Source organism: Pavona decussata, unplaced genomic scaffold (genome assembly GCF_977016875.1).
Source record: "Pavona decussata unplaced genomic scaffold, jaPavDecu1.1 SCAFFOLD_11, whole genome shotgun sequence".
In the NCBI taxonomy this organism is placed as follows: domain Eukaryota; kingdom Metazoa; phylum Cnidaria; class Anthozoa; order Scleractinia; family Agariciidae; genus Pavona; species Pavona decussata.
This window is the reverse complement of record NW_028145434.1, coordinates 1838008-1855318: the sequence shown is the minus strand read 5'-3', so window position 1 is coordinate 1855318 and position 17311 is coordinate 1838008. Positions and strand designations below refer to the sequence as shown.

At 38.7% G+C, this 17311-nt stretch overlaps 3 protein-coding genes across 3 annotated transcripts; 1 reads left to right on the top strand and 2 right to left on the bottom strand.

Moving 5' to 3' along the window:
• Positions 1-573: 573 nt before the first annotated feature.
• LOC146488158 (uncharacterized) lies at positions 574-4082 on the bottom strand. The gene has a single exon (XM_085121683.1). The coding sequence runs from the start codon at positions 3992-3994 to the stop codon at positions 2537-2539; it is 1458 nt and encodes a 485-aa protein (XP_084977809.1). The 5' UTR covers positions 3995-4082; the 3' UTR covers positions 574-2536.
• Positions 4083-4345: 263 nt separating this feature from the next.
• Positions 4346-9333, top strand: LOC146488157 (uncharacterized). The gene is made up of 2 exons (XM_085121660.1): positions 4346-6065; positions 6138-9333. The coding sequence occupies exon 1, from the start codon at positions 4457-4459 to the stop codon at positions 6002-6004; it is 1548 nt and encodes a 515-aa protein (XP_084977786.1). The 5' UTR covers positions 4346-4456; the 3' UTR covers positions 6005-6065; positions 6138-9333.
• LOC146488156 (surfeit locus protein 4 homolog) lies at positions 7577-14104 on the bottom strand. The gene is made up of 3 exons (XM_085121672.1): positions 13704-14104; positions 13317-13360; positions 7577-11043 (listed from the first exon to the last, which is right to left on the bottom strand). The coding sequence occupies exons 1-3, from the start codon at positions 14043-14045 to the stop codon at positions 10590-10592; spliced, it is 840 nt and encodes a 279-aa protein (XP_084977798.1). The 5' UTR covers positions 14046-14104; the 3' UTR covers positions 7577-10589.
• Positions 14105-17311: the final 3207 nt, after the last annotated feature.

Below are 17311 nucleotides of genomic sequence, written 5' to 3'. Positions count from 1 at the left end.
TTGGTAAGAAGATAAATAAGCAATAGTTTGTCAGAAATTTTGCATAAAAACTTTCACTTGTTTGCACTACCCAGTAATAGGCAAGTAACCTGAATGCAGACATCTTCTGTTTACCCAGAATTCTTGTCCTGGAAATGCATGTGGGAAAAATCTGCTTGGAAGCTTCTAGACTAGCACTTGTGCTAGCTGATTATTGGCATAATAACACAAGTTAACAAAATTTTAGGAACAAAAAATTTATGTTACAAGAATGTGATCTAACTGTCCTGAACAGGATTATGCTCAAAAACATAATTATCGTGACACCAAAATACAATTTCTCATTAAGTTTTGTCTTGTTACTAATTTGGAGGCATCCAGATTTCTGGGAAAAAAACTGAACTTATGTGAGCCTTGTAGCTCATTAGGATCCTAAATAATGTTATTAACATCAAACAGGAGCTTCAAAAGAACCAACAGTTTGTTTACATCTACACAAACAATAACAGAGAAATGCTAAAAGTGCTGCTATGCTAGATCTGGTTGTGACACAAAACAGATCTTGAGTGCTAAGGCAGAATAGTAATACAGTAATCATTGTCAACTGAGATCTCTTTAATTACTGCTTCTTCAGGAGTAAAATTGTAATATGGTGGCATCAAGCTTTCAGGCAAAATTTATAATTGGGCATCCATGAGCGATGTTTTCTGCAACATGTTTAAAGATCAGCCAGGAAGTAGACTACAAGCAGTCTCCCTTTCGCTTGAAAATCCGCAGGGAAGAAAGCACAAAACTGAGTGAGCATGGTATTCAAGGGACGAGTTGTGTGCACGAGTGGCAAATCCGTGAGAGTCCAGGCACCGGAAAGTGAGCAAAAAGAGCAAAAAAAATTTCACTCATCTTACGGCGCCCGTGCAAACTCGAGTGCGTGACTCGCCCTTTGAATTTCACACTTGCTCACTATTTTTGTACTTCTTCCCGCGGATTTTTGAGCTAGAGAGTTGGGCCGCAGTCTAGCCGGGTCCATTTTGTGCTAAAATATTGTCAAAAGATTTGAGTCCATAGGATGCCAGATGTGGACATGTGTTGTGCATTTCTCAAACTCTTTTTAGTCTCATAGAACTCTTTTGCATGCACAATATTCATCCCTAGAAACTCAATTATTAATATTTCTGAAATCTGACACATTAAGATGCTTAAAAAATTAAGAAAGACACTGGGCAAGCTTGCATGCAAAACTACCAACAATCAATTGGAAATGGATTTGAAAACTTCTTAAATTCAGGCTTGAAAATTCTTTGGGAACTTCGAAAAATGGACCCCTGGACAACTTTCCATTAAAATCTTGGATGGCACGAAAGCATAGTTCTATTAGGGTGCATGGCTACCTGCCATTGTTGTTTGCTTAAACAGAACATAAACCTTTTAACAGACTGAGTTAAAAGTGTTGCCCAATACAAGCAAAACAAAAAGCCAAGTAAGCAAGACTGTTTTAAGCAAAACTGTTTTAAGGATTATACATCCCATGACTTTCATCCTCAGCAGTTGGTGATTACGATTGGCAACTACTTGTACAGTGCAGTTGAACTACTTTATAGAGTCTGAAAATGTCGTTACTCACAGACAGCAAGAATGGAAAACTACCTTTCAATTACCAGTAACTAACTCCCTTGTGTAGCTGGCTTCTCCAAAGTTCTGATTGTCTGTTGCACCCTTATTGTAAGGGTGGAAAAATAGGCAGCTAAAACTATATCTAGTTTGTTGTTTAACATGGCATGATCACCATAAAACATTGTTTTACTTAACAGTAACTGTCAAAATTCCCTCGCGCTGATTGACTTTTAAATATTGTCTATAAGAGTACAAATAAAAAAGACGTCAGACGTAATGCACATGCTTTCTCAACAGAAAATAAAGCCAATTCCCCTTATACTTTTTCCACATTATTGTTTTAAACAAATGGATATGGATGGCAGATTTATATGGTCTGTACTCTTGTAGATCATAACATGATGCCCCAAAATGTTCCACACTTGCAGTCAAACCACTCGCTTGCGGCTTGTGGTTCCATTTGAGTTTTTAACATTTTATGATGTCATTCTATGTTCTATTAAATTATAGACCACAGAAAACTGCCATTGATTTGTTATTTAGAAATATGTGAATTAAGCAATCTTTTCCACCCATATATGCCAATCAGTTGTAATGTGAGTTTTCTAGATACAAGTTGGCCAATCATCTCAAACTTACATTGTAGTAACAAAAACGTACTTCACATGGGAATATCTACATGTATGTAATGGACAGTCTAGCTTTTAATGGTAACCAATGTTCCAGATTATTTTTTTTTAAGGCAGAGAGTCAAAGAGGAATTTCAATGGCTAGTCTAGTAGAAATGGGTCTCTCTCCGTCAGGTCAGGTACCAGCTTTAATTTGTTAAGTGTTGACCTTAGATGACTCTGTTACCTGGAATGCTGTCTGATTGCAAGCCAAGCCATATTTTCCTAAGCAGGGTCATGTTATACATGTGGACACCCAAAGGTAATTTTGTACTATGTTAGGAATAAATTTCCAAGGTTGAAGTGATGGCATGACGGCAGAGTGGACAAGTTTTTCTGTGATATCTCTGCATCCGAAACAACTGGGTACAGCAACTCTTGCACATACACATGTGTCGGCATGGCATTACCACAATGTTTTTCTCCTCTATTTGGCAGACAACACATAAATTCTTGTCCCGTTCTCTTTCTAACTGCTCTATCAAGTCTCTTTCATCTGCCGGCACATCACAAGGCTTTTCGTGTCCGCTGGATGTTTGCATAGATCTTGAAATGCTGGAAATCTGGCAAGTAGCAGTGAAGGCTAACACACCTTGTAAAGACGATTCCAAAAGTCCAAATGCAACAGTGAAAACATTAACTCTCAAAACAGCCCAGGAATAGAAAATGAAACATGTAACTATGGCGAAGCCCAAAAGGGTCCATCTGCCCCCTGGTAAATAGTATGCTGTGGCAGTTATAAGGTTCTGAAGGTTTTTAAGGCCATCAAGAGAGCATCTGAGGATTTCATTCAGAGATGTGTACACCAGCCAACAAATGGTGGTACACACGATATAAAGACCGCGTATTATGTTGCCAAAAGTTAAGTTCATTACCCAGACAAATGCGTGGAACACCTCGAGACAGATTCGCCCAATTAAGCTAATCAGAGCTTGGATGCAGTCTAAGAACCAGTTTGAGAAGTTAACCATCTGGCGCCATGCTGAATTTGCGCATGTATGGACAGTTTTCCCCAGAAATTCAATTCCAAGAAAACTGGAGGACACGATTGAACACAGCAGTTCCACTAGCAACAAGCCCGTGTTCCAGATCGACACTAAAAGACACTCCAGGACGGCTCTGATGCTAGAAGCAATGGTCGACAGAGCTGACGCGGGAGTTTTTAAGACGTATTTCCATCCCAGGAAAGACTGATAAAGCAGCAAGCCAGTTGCGTTTTTAGCTGCTCCTGCACTTTGAGAAGCGTGATAAAACCCAGCTGGAATACAGTTTATAATACCTCGAATGAGACTCAAAATGCCTTGAAATACAGAAACCAGTCCACTGATTATCCCTTCGGCAAACGAGCGGACAGAATCGGTGATAAATCGAGCAGTCTTCGTGAGCCAGTCGAATACAGACGATACAAAGTTGTAGTTCAATTGCAGGATTGCCCTAACGCCACAGCCAAGGTATTCAACCAGTTTGATTACGTATCTTAGGCAGCTGAAGATGTTGGAAATGATCTCACACACGGTGATGACCACAGTATTCAGTACAAAGCAAACAGCGTTGAATAAATTCCCAAACAACCACGAAATTGAACGAGCAAAGTCCAGCAGATTAAATGGAACATAGTCGAAGAACGAATGTGGAGAAGGTTTGCACTCGTGATAAATGTGCTTCTTCTCGTCTTCAGTGGCTACAAAGGAAATTACCACGAGCAAAAGGGCTGGAAAAAAAAAGGATTTCCCCATTGCATGAGAAGTTTACATCACAAAATTAAGGTAAACAGAATAACCAACGACTAAAAGTTTAGCTCGTTTGTTTCAGTTCGACGGATTTCGTTCCCAACACAAGGCGATATTGTTGTCTCGAGCTGAGGGGAGGGGCTAGGGGCTAATGTAAAAACGTAATAAATAATCTTCTCCTAAAGAATTTTTCAAACTGACGTTTAATTTCCAGTGCTTTGCAGGAGTTTTAAATTAATAGGCCACTTGAGAACAAATTGGCTAATTTTCCGTACTGTAATTACTTTTTCGTTAACCCTCCCCTGCTTAGCACCCTTACCTCCCCTGACATATTATTTGTCTTTCTCAATATTTTCCAGTCCCCGAAGAGCGTGAAAGAGATACGCCTCGTCAAATTTTACACCGTGGCTGCTCACGAAAGGCGAAATATTGCCTTCCTACTCAAAATACTCAAAAAGCAAATCTACAATGGCTGAGATAGCCTTAGTTCGGATATCTTTGAAATTAGTTTGGGGGTTGATCGCAAATCGAGCGATCGCACGTCTGGAAACTGGGAATCCTACGGATGAAAAGCTCAGGCAACTTCTGCTTTCAGAGTTTCGAAAACTTCACGAGGAGCTCGATGCCTTGAGACGGAAAGAACTGGTGGCTGCGACAGCATTCATGGAGAATGCTTATGAGATATTAAGCGACGACCCAGAAGAAGCGAAGAAGGAGTTCAACAAAGCGAGAGATGCAGCTCAAGTTGCTTTGGGTGTTGTGAAAGAGTTTCAAGACAAGGTGTTAGCCACAAAAATAATGATTGCTTCTGCTATTCACGAGTTTGTGGACAAGCCTGAAGTAGCCGCTTCCTTGTGCATGAAGTACGTTTCTAGACTCAACTCTCCTCCATTTGTGATAAGCGCTGCCAGTATCCAGGCTGGACAGAAAATGGGTCCAAAATGGCGTTGGGGAAGTAGCAATGTTAGCAGACAAGATCTTCTGGGTAAAGTGTCAGAAATCAATCGCTGTGTCAGGCACTTTGTCACGGATCAAGTCAGCAGTAGCAGATATTTGGAAAGCAACTGCTCGCACATTGCAACTGAAGAAAGGTTGTTGAGTCCCCTCACAGATTTCATTCTGCTGAGAAAGTGTGTTGAGCTTACTACATTGGCAGAGGATTTCGGTACTCCCATTTGTATGTTGGTTGTAGAAAATAAGGTTTTCTTTGCTCGGAGCCAAGGGACATCTCAAGAAGATGATCCATTCCTCAAGAATACAATTAAGTGTTTAGATCTAGAGTCTGGGGCAGTTTCTGATCTTGTGGGCCATACAGGGATTGTTTTGTGTTTGGCTAAAATTGACCACCATGTGGTTTCAGGTTCATTTGACAGGAAAATCCTCATTTGGGATGTGAAGTCTGGCAAGTGTGAGTGTATTCTGACTGGACACGAGGGATCAGTTAGATCATTAGCCGTTAATGACTCGCATATTTTCTCTGGCTCGACAGACTGCACCATCAAGGTTTGGGATAAAGTTACATTTGAGTTGCAGCACACCCTTGAAGGCCACAGTGCACCTATATCTGCAGCAGCTGTCTCTAACAGGCATCTGTTCTCTTGTGAAGTTAATGGACCAATCAAATACTGGGATTTGAAGAAATGGACATGCTTGCATGATGTTACAGCCCCGGGGAATGTAGACAAATTGCACATTGTAGACAGCTCTTTACTTATCAGTTTTGAACAGAAGCTATCAGTTGTCAATTTGGGAAACCTAAAAGAAGTCAGTGTCATCAAAGAGCCAGCAGAAATGTCCCTTGTGATTGGGAACACTCTTTGCACTGCTTCTGAATTTACTGTGCACTTATTGGACACGTCCAACATGAAGAATGTTGCATCTAAAGTCTTTAAGATTGATGATGTCCCACATTACATCAAGTGTTTGTATTATGATGAGATTACAGGGTATTTGTTCATCATCTGCCGTGTTTCTACACCAAAGGGTGCAGAAAAATTTGTTTTGTTCAGAATGTAATTACTAGATTTTGAATCAATAGGCTTTGTATTTCATTCCCTTGTATAAAGTGCTCAAATTGGTAGTTTACAGTTCAATAAATTTTATTATCATTGATCACGTCAGTCTACCCAAACCTTGATTGTGAGGGCAGGCCTGCATGAGCACTGGTCATGAAATTTTGATGACTGCCAGTTCTTTTAAGATGGCGGAGAAGGGATTGGCGCACTGGTGAGAGCACTCGCCTCCCACTAATGTGGCCTGGGTTCGATTGTTGGACTCAGTGTCATATGTGGGTTGAGTATGTTGTTGGTTCTCGTCCTTACTTTGAGAGGTTTTTCTCTGGGTAATCCGGTTTTCCCCTCTCCTTGAAAACCAATATTTCTTCACCGTAAATTCCAATTTGATCTAGTTCCCATACTGTAAAGTGCATTTGATCATCTCGTCATGGAATTACAGTGTATGCACTATACAAATTTAGTTTGAATTCAGTATGCCCCACAGGATCATGAATAAATGTAGGCTGCCATACATGTAGCTCAATTACCTTATCACTGTATTTACTGCAATGTTCATTTGAAAGGCACATTTTAAAAAGAGGGTACACTGTACTTATTATGAAGCAAAAATTTTATATTTTAAATTATGGATGAGTGCTATTTTATAGTTCGTAACAAAATAATGGTTAACTAAAAATAATCACCACTGACAATTTTTCTTCTTTTGAAGGGTGCAGTACTTATTTGAGGAAGATGCCTGTTTGTGTTTTCAAGTATATGTGAGCTGTTTGTTCAGGGGTACATAGACCCCAAGTTTGAGAACCCGAAATGCTGGTCATATGCGTTGTTAAGAGCACCGCAGGTGCTAACAGCAAGCACAGAAGGTGCAAGCTTCTAGGGGGGTCTGGGCGCATGCTCCCCCAGAAATTTTTGAAAATTAAGGTCTCTAAAATGGCCATTTCGTGCAATGCGTGTAGTTTTTCAACATGTTTTACGAGCCATTTATTTGTTATTTGTAGGAATCACGGCATGAAAATTTATTCTTTTAGGAATTTGCTGATTTTATCAAAAATTCAGAGCTTGAACACAAATGCGGGTTTTTACTCAGTTGCGGCAGGTCAGCAGGTTTAAACAATCAAATGCGGGCAGACCCGCCTGGCGCGGGTCACTTGGAGTCTATGGGGGTAGCATGTAATCGAAGCTCCTATTTAAGAAGATTTAGTAGCTTGTTTTTGTTCATTTCTATTATTTCAGACCTGACTGCTAAAGTCCTTTCATTTTTCTCACTCAGGTTAAAATGTCAAAAAGATTATACTTGGGCTCATTCACTCGATGGATATCGCACAAGCCCAGTATTTTCCCAAGGCACATAGAATATAATAATGTTAAGAACAAAATTAATAAGGTCTTGTGTGTTGTGTTCTTATATTTTGAACCCACATGAACTAGCAGGCTCAATCAGTGGTTTGTTATCAAACCAACCAATATCATCTCCGTTCAAAATCATGCATGATAACCAGGCGCCATTTTGAATTCAACAAATTAATGCCATGGAGATGAGCTCGGGGAAGACATTCAATTCAAACCATTCAAAGGCATTACAATTCAGGATGTTTAATGATGCATTCAGGATGAATTATCCTCTTGAAGAGCCTTTTACATCATTTGAACATTAATTTAAAGGGGAAGTATCATGTGAATCTGATGTCATTTCAAAACCCAAAAATGTTCGTCTGTCAATGGAAACGAAATAAATTATCACTCCAGTGCAATAAAACTGTTGATTAGTGCCTCTGGCCTGAGACAGAATAGGGTCGGAATGTATTAAAACTTGAAAAATGTTAGGCTAACGGTTTTCAAGTTCATGCATTTTTGTTTTCCAAAAGTTGTTCCTTTCAAGAATTGAGTTGATTTCTTTCCTCTCGTTGCATGTTCAAGAATTATTTTGTAGCTAAGCAAAGGTCTATTATTTCACTATTGTTAACGAGAGGTCAAAACCCCCTTGATACTTCCCCTTAAGTACTGTTAGACGTTAGAATACACGTATTGTTGCAAAAATAAAACTTTTAAATTATATTAGTCTATTTTCAACAGATGAACTTGGCCATGTAGATAAAGATGCAAAAAGAACCCGATATTCAACGAACCTACTAAAACTCTTTAACATTCCATCACAGGCTATCTTTACATTAATTCCAACTGATTCAATTGACTACATCTACAAATTAAACTAACCATCATAAATATTTCACTATCAATCATGCTAAAACATGTAACTTATCACAAAAGACTGTTCATCACGCTTGATGCTCTGGATCTGTTCCTAATGTTTATTCATCCTCATAGTAGAACATTTTAGCTTGTTCCAGGCTCTTGTATAGTAATGGGTTGCATAAAGAAATGGAATAAGCAGATTTGCGCGGGATTAGGCCACATAAATAAACGTGGAGCTCTGACAGTATCTCCTTGCATCTGAAATAAAGCTACATTAGATGACTCTATCTTGCAGTCAATTTTAGTGGTAATTAATTTGTAACCCTACAACAGTTGCCTGCATAGAACCACAGCTTGGTGCTGGAATGAAAGTGAAAGGCATGAAACGTAGAGATGAGAGAAATACATGTACTGGACAATAAGCCTTGACATAGAAAACTCTACCTACATTGTAGCATATTTCGAGAATTATTTTCAGTTTCTTTTTCGAGAAAATATTAAAACACTACTAACACTATTATTCCACAACATTTTCTGGAAAAATGTCCACCATTTGTTGGCTAGAAGATTTTCAGATTAAAAAGAGAGTATTACTGACCTCATATAAACAGAATCAATTTAGTTATTAGAGGTGCAAGTCTTTCTCAAACCAGACTGTGTGCTAAAAAAGCTTTGCAATGAAAATGCACTCTTACAAAGTAACAAGTCATACACTGTAGCTGGCTACAAACTAAAGAAAGGCTCCTGTTGTAAGTTGTATTTTATTCATTAGAAGTCTACCTTTAGATTCTAGTACGACTGGGAATAAGGGGATTGACTTCACATTTTTAGCAAAATACTTGGAAGAGGTATACCCCAGAGAGCTTCAATAACTCTGTGAGCAACAGTTGTTTTTGAATGATGACAGAAAAGCCCTTTCATGATTTCAAAAAGACGAAATCACCTACCGGTACATTTTGAGGACTCGTATTTTCCGTTCTCAAAAACTTGTAGTAAAACAACGATGCCTATCTTGTTTTTGTAAAATGACACTGGTCCACTCGTGCGTGCTTGTTTGTTCTCAAACTAATTAACAATTCATCAAGAGAAAACAAAGAAAATCACTATGGCTGTGGTTTGGATATGTGTTCCTAATTACCACAAAATTTTGCAAACTTTAGCCTTGAATTTCTCCAAGAATTATTGATCATTTGAGAAGCCATATCAAACACTCGTAAGTGTGTTTCATCAGTTTTCCAAACACCTCGAAGTCGTTTAAAAAAACAGCTGCGCCTTGTTTTTCAACCTACTTCTCAGTGTTTGGATATCTGATGAAACACACCTTCTCGTGTTTGATATATTACTTAAAAAACTTGTAGTCGTACTAGTACTTTATTATCACATGAACTAGAATCTACAGGGCTGAGTTGCTCGAAGCATGGTTAGCGCTAACCATTAGTTAAGACGTATTAAAACCTAAAGGTTGTTATGGTATTTAACCTGGGTTAGCGCTTACCATGCTTCAAGCAACTGGGCCCAGGTTTCTATTTTCAAATCTAAAGAGATTTCTGTCTTCACTATAGTTGCTGCATGGTTATACATGTAAGAGCTGACTGTTGGTAGGCTCGAATTCCAGCCTCTGTTCGGGAAATGAGCCCGAGGAGGAATAAGCACTGGACTCGAGAGAACGGCGGAAATCGAGCCTAACTGTTGGTTGCCACTGAGCATTATTTACCTTTTACTTACTTTGCACATTGTACACGTACTTTCCTGCCATCAACCACCGAATCAGAATTGGAAGATAGTAACCAAAAATACCTATTTAAAGGCACAAGTGAATTCTAACCCACCTTATGATTACATTCTTGTCAGACAATTGGCAAAATAGTTGATGACTGAGTGAAATGCAACCATCTCTGTCGAGGTCTGAACTCAAAAGAGTTTTCATTAAAAAGTGCATTGGAGGATAGCAGGATGGTTGTTTGATTCGTGTAAAATTTTAAAATGAAACTAGTAACACTGTTAAAGCAATGCAAAGGATGTGCGTTTATGAAACTTTCTGCATAAAGCTACCTTTTATTATGCAACAAAAGTTAATTTAGCTAGGTTGCAAGAGTTTCATGTTCATGATGTCTAGTTGTAAACATTCTTTTACTCCCAAGAATGATCAACAACTAACTTCACCTTCGAACATAAAATTAATTGTCAACGCCACAAGAATAAAGAAAATTTTCATTTAAATCTAGTAGTACTATTGCCTTGATGCAACACAAAGTTCTCCAAACACCAAAATAAAATGTACAACAAATGGTACACAAGGAAAGGTAATGTGTCAATCTTGGGAATAAGAGAATAAATTTAAAACTCAGTCATGAAGTTTCTTGAAAAAATGTCCAATCCAATATTTTGCCAATCTACCATTTCTTCTTATAGTCATCAACACTGACCCCGCCAGGACCTAGGGCGACAACCAACAGCAAGCCACCGATTACTGATGTCGTCTGGAAGAAGTCGTACTTCAGGAAATCCCTCAATGGCGACTGAGTATGGTACATCCACCATGGATTCAAATAGATATTAATGATGGTGAGCAAAAGCACTAGCACCAAAGAAGCAAGTTTGGTTTTGTATCCCACAGCAACTAGAGCCATCAGAATTGTACCTGCTACATCCTGCAGAATGTAGACGAAGGAAAACCTAAGCTTGATAAGGGTTGCAAACATGAAAGCAAGAAGGACTCGCCCGGTGAGCTGGAGATATGTCTTCGGTGTGTTTCCTCCAATGCTTGGTACTCCTGCAAACAGGCTTTTCTGCTCAGAGCGTGATTCAGCCAGTAGAAGCAACAAGGCGCCTGCGAGAGCAAGGTTCCTAAAGGGAGGGGGAAAAATGGTTAAAAAGACAAATAAACTGTGCAGATCCAACTCCAGGCTTGCAACTCTCTCACATGTTTCATCAAAGAAAATACAATGTTTTCATCACAATCAAAACTGAAAATCTGAGGTAATGGATTATGGTTGATTGGGTGTTTGGATGATGTAAACATGGCCTTGGAAACTGGAGAGTTTGATAATATGCTCTCAAGCAAAGAAAGAACAAGTGCAGTAAGACCCACCTCATGACCTTCCCCTTAATACTGCGCACATCATAACTGGGATTAATATTTAAGTTATTCTAAGAGCCCACGTTGGATATGAGATGATAAATAGCTATGCGCCGAATTTGTTACAATCATCTTGTATCCAACAAGCATGAATGGAACAATTGTTTTATTAAATATTACCAAGAAACATTGCTAAATGTAGATCTTGCTGATTTCACTTTGCAAGAACAATTAGAAGACAATTTAATGGCCACTTTTTCTTGGGCATGGTAATAATACCATAGACGCTAAGCCAATCAAATACCTGGAATTGCATTATAAAATGATCCATTTTTAATAAACATTATAACTATTTCTCAGTGCACTTTATAGTGGTTGAAACAAATTCCAAAACCACCATAACAAGCCAAAGCCCACAACAAAACCCCAACAGAACCTACAACAAGAAGCAATCAACCCATTAAAAAAAATGTAAGGTTCACGATTTAGTTGACTTACAGTAAGGTGATTCCAGCGAAATAAAAGTTCTCATGAAAATTTTCTCAAACTTTATGTGATTGTTAACAAGTTACTTTGTATTCTGTCAAAGAATGTAATGTGTCCCTGAAAGAGCTATGACCAACTCAATCACTTACAATATTCGCTTTCAAAAATGAGTTTATTTGATCAGTAATTGCCAGGTCTGATAGTAACAGAAGTTATGTGGATAAAGCAGAACTTACAGAAAAACATACACAGAATGTATGAAGCATAACTGGAAATTAAAGATACATTTCTTGGCAGGGAAGCACAATGTGAAGCAGTAGCAACCTAAAATGTTCTTGCCTACAAGTTTTAAATACACTGTATCACTACTTTGTGCCCGTGAATGGGTGGTAAGCTTGTATTTCTGGCAATGACTCATTTTTCTGTTGTCAGTTTTTTTTTTCTAAAAATTAAACAAAAAGAGGATAATAGCTATGTTAAAATAACAAGATATATAAAAGATAGGCCATGGTGCTCGTTTAGGAGCAAATAACAATTTAATAGCTGGCTGGGCTTAAGCATTTATAAAAACACACCATGTTTTCAATGTGCGCGCTAATGAGGTTAGAAATCACGCACAGAAAAGATATGGAATACAATTCAATGGAATCACCTTTATAGAGAGTGTAAAACATTGTGGAATGTTTTACAATGAGCTACTCCATCTCCTCAAATAATGTGATAGCCAAGGGTGATTATAGGCCTAATTGTGTCAATAACAAAATGCTTGAATATGATCGGTTCTTAACAGCCCATATTTATAGCTTAATTTTGCCATGTAACTTTTCATCCCCATTTTGACGAGTAGGCAAACATGTCTTGAAATAACAGTGTTTGTATGGACATCCGATGACAAGCAATTTTCATAAAAGATCGCCTCTGGAAAATTCATGAATTGGATACTTTTGGTACTAGGAAAAGGATTTCAAGATGCCAGAAAGTGTCCAGTCCTACTTTCCATACATTTCCCTGTATTTTTCCCGCGAACCATTTTTAGTAGCAGTTCACAACTGGTTCGCTATACAGACAAATGTATGGAAAGTTCAAAGCACGACTGGACGCTTTCTGGCACAGCTACATCCCTCCAATTTTTTTCTTAAAAATATCCTTTTCAAAGTGCCAAAAGTTTCCAATTCATAAACTTTTCAGAAGTGATGTTTTATGAAAATTATTTGACAACGGATTTCCATACAAACTCTGTTATTTCAAGACGTGTTTGCCTACTTGTCATTCTGGCATCGAAAAACATGAAAAGGCGTATTTTTTCAGTCTAATTTAAGGGTGGATAATGCTCAAGTAAGTCATTGGGACAAGTAAAATTACCTAAGGGGTGGCGGAGGGAAGGGGGGGGGGGGGGGTTTACATGTACAGGGAGTACAGCTAACATTTGAGGAAATACAGGAAGTGAACATTTCATTTTCACTATCATGACGAGGTAAGTTAACCATATTACCCATGGTAATTTACATAAATTATTATTTTAATCAGCCACATATGCAGTGAAAACTTTGATTACCTGAGCAAGAACTTGAAATCCCATAAAATACTGTATGCCAGTGTCTGTAAGGGAAAAATTTGGAAGCATTTAATTAACAAGAAAGTAAGCTTATTTTATTTCCAACTGCTGTAAATAATTCATTAGACTTTCGAATCATGAATGAATAGCCGCCAGATTTGATGGTCAAGTGAAATTGATTCGTCCTTTCATACGTCGATTTAAAATAACTTCCAGTTTAATGCTAAAGTTACAACAAAAATGATTTATTTTAACACAGCGAGAGCTACCAAACAATTAACAGAAAATCCAAATGGTATTATCTGATAGAGTACAGCGGATCTGACGAGAAAAACAAAAGCGCAAGGTTTATACATTAAGCTAAAGTTCTAAGCTTCTTTGACTCACTTGAACTAAAATGACTGAACCCAAAATTCCCACTGCAATTTCAACTTTCTGCCTTGATAACACCATAACACAGCCTGCGAGTTGCGCCACTAAATTAAACAGGACGAAAATAGTGCCGATGATTTGGCCGCAGTGCCACGTCTGGTCCATGTAGTCACGTTGCTCATCCCATTGGAACCACATTCGAAAGCCGTCCTCGAAGAACGTGGCGATCAGGCAAAATCTGGCGAAATGAGGTAATACATGCTTTCCGTTGCGAAGGATTTGATCGGCGACGTCTTCCGCTTTGCTTAGGTACTCACTATAAGCTGACGATCCAGATTGAGAAGACGACTTCGCCATCGTGAACTCGACACGCTCGAGAGAAAGAGAAAGGCCGTCACGATGAACGCGCAAAAGAACCGCAGACCATAATACGCCACGGGGGAATGCCACGTACACTTTACGTGTGACGTCACGGTCGGTGCTGACGATGAAAAATAGAACTGGGTGTCGCAGGTGTTTCTTGGCAAGTAGAAGTATTGTTTTCGAATTTGCTTGTGCGAAAGATCAATCGGTCAAGTTTAGTTTAGTTAAACAAAGTACATGGAGTAACTTTTCCTTGTTGGATGCCTTTTGAGAGAGAGCGTGGGAGACGAGGTGGAGTGTCTCCGTATTGAGGTACCGATTTCAGTGCAGTCACGGACTGATCTCGCTACCCACCTAGAATAAAGCCCCGCTAATAGGCCGTATCACGGTTTTTTCGACGCCATTTTCACGAGTAGGTAATCATGTCTTGATATAACAATGTTTGTTTGGAAATCCGATGTCAAATAATTTTCAGAAAACATCGCTTCTGAAAAATTCATGAAGTGAAAACGTTAGGCACTATGCTGTTTTGCAAAGGATTTTACAGAAAATAACTGAGGAATATAGCTGTGCTAGAAAGCAACTTGTTGCGTTTTGACATTTCCATACATTTGTCTGTATAGCAAACCAGCCGTGAACTGCTACTAAAAATAGTTCGCGGGAAAACTTAAATGAATACCTGTAGGGAAATGTATCAGGGAAAGTTCAAAACACGACTGGAGGCTTTCTGGTACAGTTACATCCCTCTAATTTTTTTCTTAAAATCCTTTTCCTGGTGCCAAAAGTTTCCAATTCATGAATTTTTCCAGAAGCGATGTTTTATGAAAATTATTTGACATCGGATTCCATACAAAAACTGTTATTTCATGATGTGTTTGCCTACTCGTCAAAATGGCGTCGAAAACCGTGATATAAGGCCTATTGTCGGCAACTAGATAGGGGCGACCATCATCATCGAAGTGGTGTTACACGGTGAAACTCTTGTTTTATCGCCGGCTGCGACCGTTGCGAGCCGTTGCAGAAGTAGAAAGCGGTTTTACTTTTCATGAAACTTGTCTCGCAACGGAAGTTCGAAAAAGTTTTACGAAACCGACCATGTTACACGGTGCAACGCATGCTGAAACTTGTTTCGCAGCGCCATTGCAAACAAGTTTCAGCTAAAAGTTTCAACGTGTAACGGCGGCTTTACGTGGTTGGTCGAGAGGACAAAAGATCGAAGAACCAGAACAATGCTCCCAGCCCTAAAAAAACCTGAATGCAGTTATCATGTACTCGTTGGATCAAGTGAAAATGGAGTTTTTGAAAGGTGCAGTGAAACTGAGATAATATTGTAAAAGTATCTACATGTAAAATTGTTGTCGTTGTTAATTTTCGCGTTAGTGCGTCGCCGTCCATATATAGTTTGGTAACGCCCCTACAAGACGTAAAAGAGGATGCAAAAAAAAAAAAAAAAATCATGGCAGGTTTGTAACACTAACTTGAGGTAGGCTTGATGAAGCCTAGGAGGCAATCAACGGGCAACATGGAAGGATGGGGCGAGGAAAAGATTGGGAAATTTTATGATCAGAGCTAATAATAGTTCCCTCAATCATCCCTGTTATCATGATATCCTCTATTCATCCATTTTAAGTTAAGAAATACAATGGATTGACAATGAATTTATAAATAGCGTGATTAACCACAATCATTGCTGATACGTTTGTTTTCCGGCCAAAGTGTTGAAGTTGATTCCCTAAAAACAACAAAGTGTAACTTGTCCATAAATTAAACTGAAACAACTGAAGAGCATTATAACAAAAACGAAACAAAGGAACGATTTCTCGCTATTGGGAAAATTTCCAAAGGGAAGGAAAGGCATAAAACGTATAAGAAGGAAAGAAATGGAGGAATTAAGCAAGTCCGCGAAGGTGAGGAGATGGCACTTGTGGCCCTCTGAACCATTTGCCCTGCCCTAGCAAAATAGGCTTCGGTTTCCTTGCCCCATGCATTCAGTCACCTCATTCTGTGACTGTCATAAGTGGCTATTGCTTTCGAAATTTATTCTATCCGCAGCTGCCTTTATATGCAGTTTTGTCTTGTGCCTTTGAGCCGGGCTGATAAGGATGTCCACTGGTTGCTCGGCAACTTGATGACAATTCACGTATTCTTTTTAATCAATTATAAGCAACTGTTTTGCTGAGCAACTTACGTGAACAAGTTTTAAAAAGCAGTTTTTAGTCCCATAGGCTTATGATATTGAGCGTTAACAATATTCAGTTGTGTATGTTGAATATCACAACACTTTGCAGAAATGGTGTTTCAAAGTCTAGCTTACAATGTACCTGTGCTCCGGACTTTTTGAGCTATGACGCCACAACAGGTCTCGATTGATAGACAACTCTGCAATTCGATATTGATAATTATAGAACTGAATTATTCCATTCACACTTATATTTATTTTCTTGTCGCCAAAACGCACTCGTGGAGTAAATGTTACAGTTTTTTGGTAAATGTCGCGCTCGTGAAAAAGAGTGACCATGGCCACTTGGTCACCCACAGGAAAGGAGTATTTAAATATGTTGATATAGTACACGTACATTAACGGTTCAATAGGGAAATGTGTTTACTATGTATATATTTGTTTTTCTTTAAGAAAGGTGGCTAATGATGTCGATATCATCCGCAGAGTTTCATTAAGGGTGACAGAATATTAATGCTGCCACTCTTGAAGGAAAACCCGTTACCGCTAATTTTCATTGACACGAGGGAGTACACTGTTTTTTAATAGCAATTTTTGACAACTTTCTGGAGTTTTGAGTATATTTTCAGCGAAAATGTTAAGCACCTTTTTGAGAACTTACGAACAACCAGTTACTTTTGTGGACAGCTCGCTGGCCTATCAGGTATATCCAAGAGAAAATAAGGGGACCCTTGAAAGTGCTGGCTGTTCTGCCTATTTATATGACAACTTGAAACCCATTCCAAACAAGATAACCTGTTTTCCTACAACAAGTAATGCCGTGCAATCGTTACTCCGTACCCCCAGAGAAAATTTAGTTCCCAGGGGCCCGTTTCTCAAAAGTCCCGGTAACTTACAGGGCCCGATAAGTGTCTTTGGTGATAAATGTTTCTTAACAGAAGCCAATTTTTGTCAGCTTAAATACTAAATTTTAAAATCTTATAATTCTATGAAAACATTGGCCAAGTACCATGCCTGTAATCACTGTACATATATTTAGTCGGCGAAAAAACATTTTAAAATATACTTATCGGGCCGATAT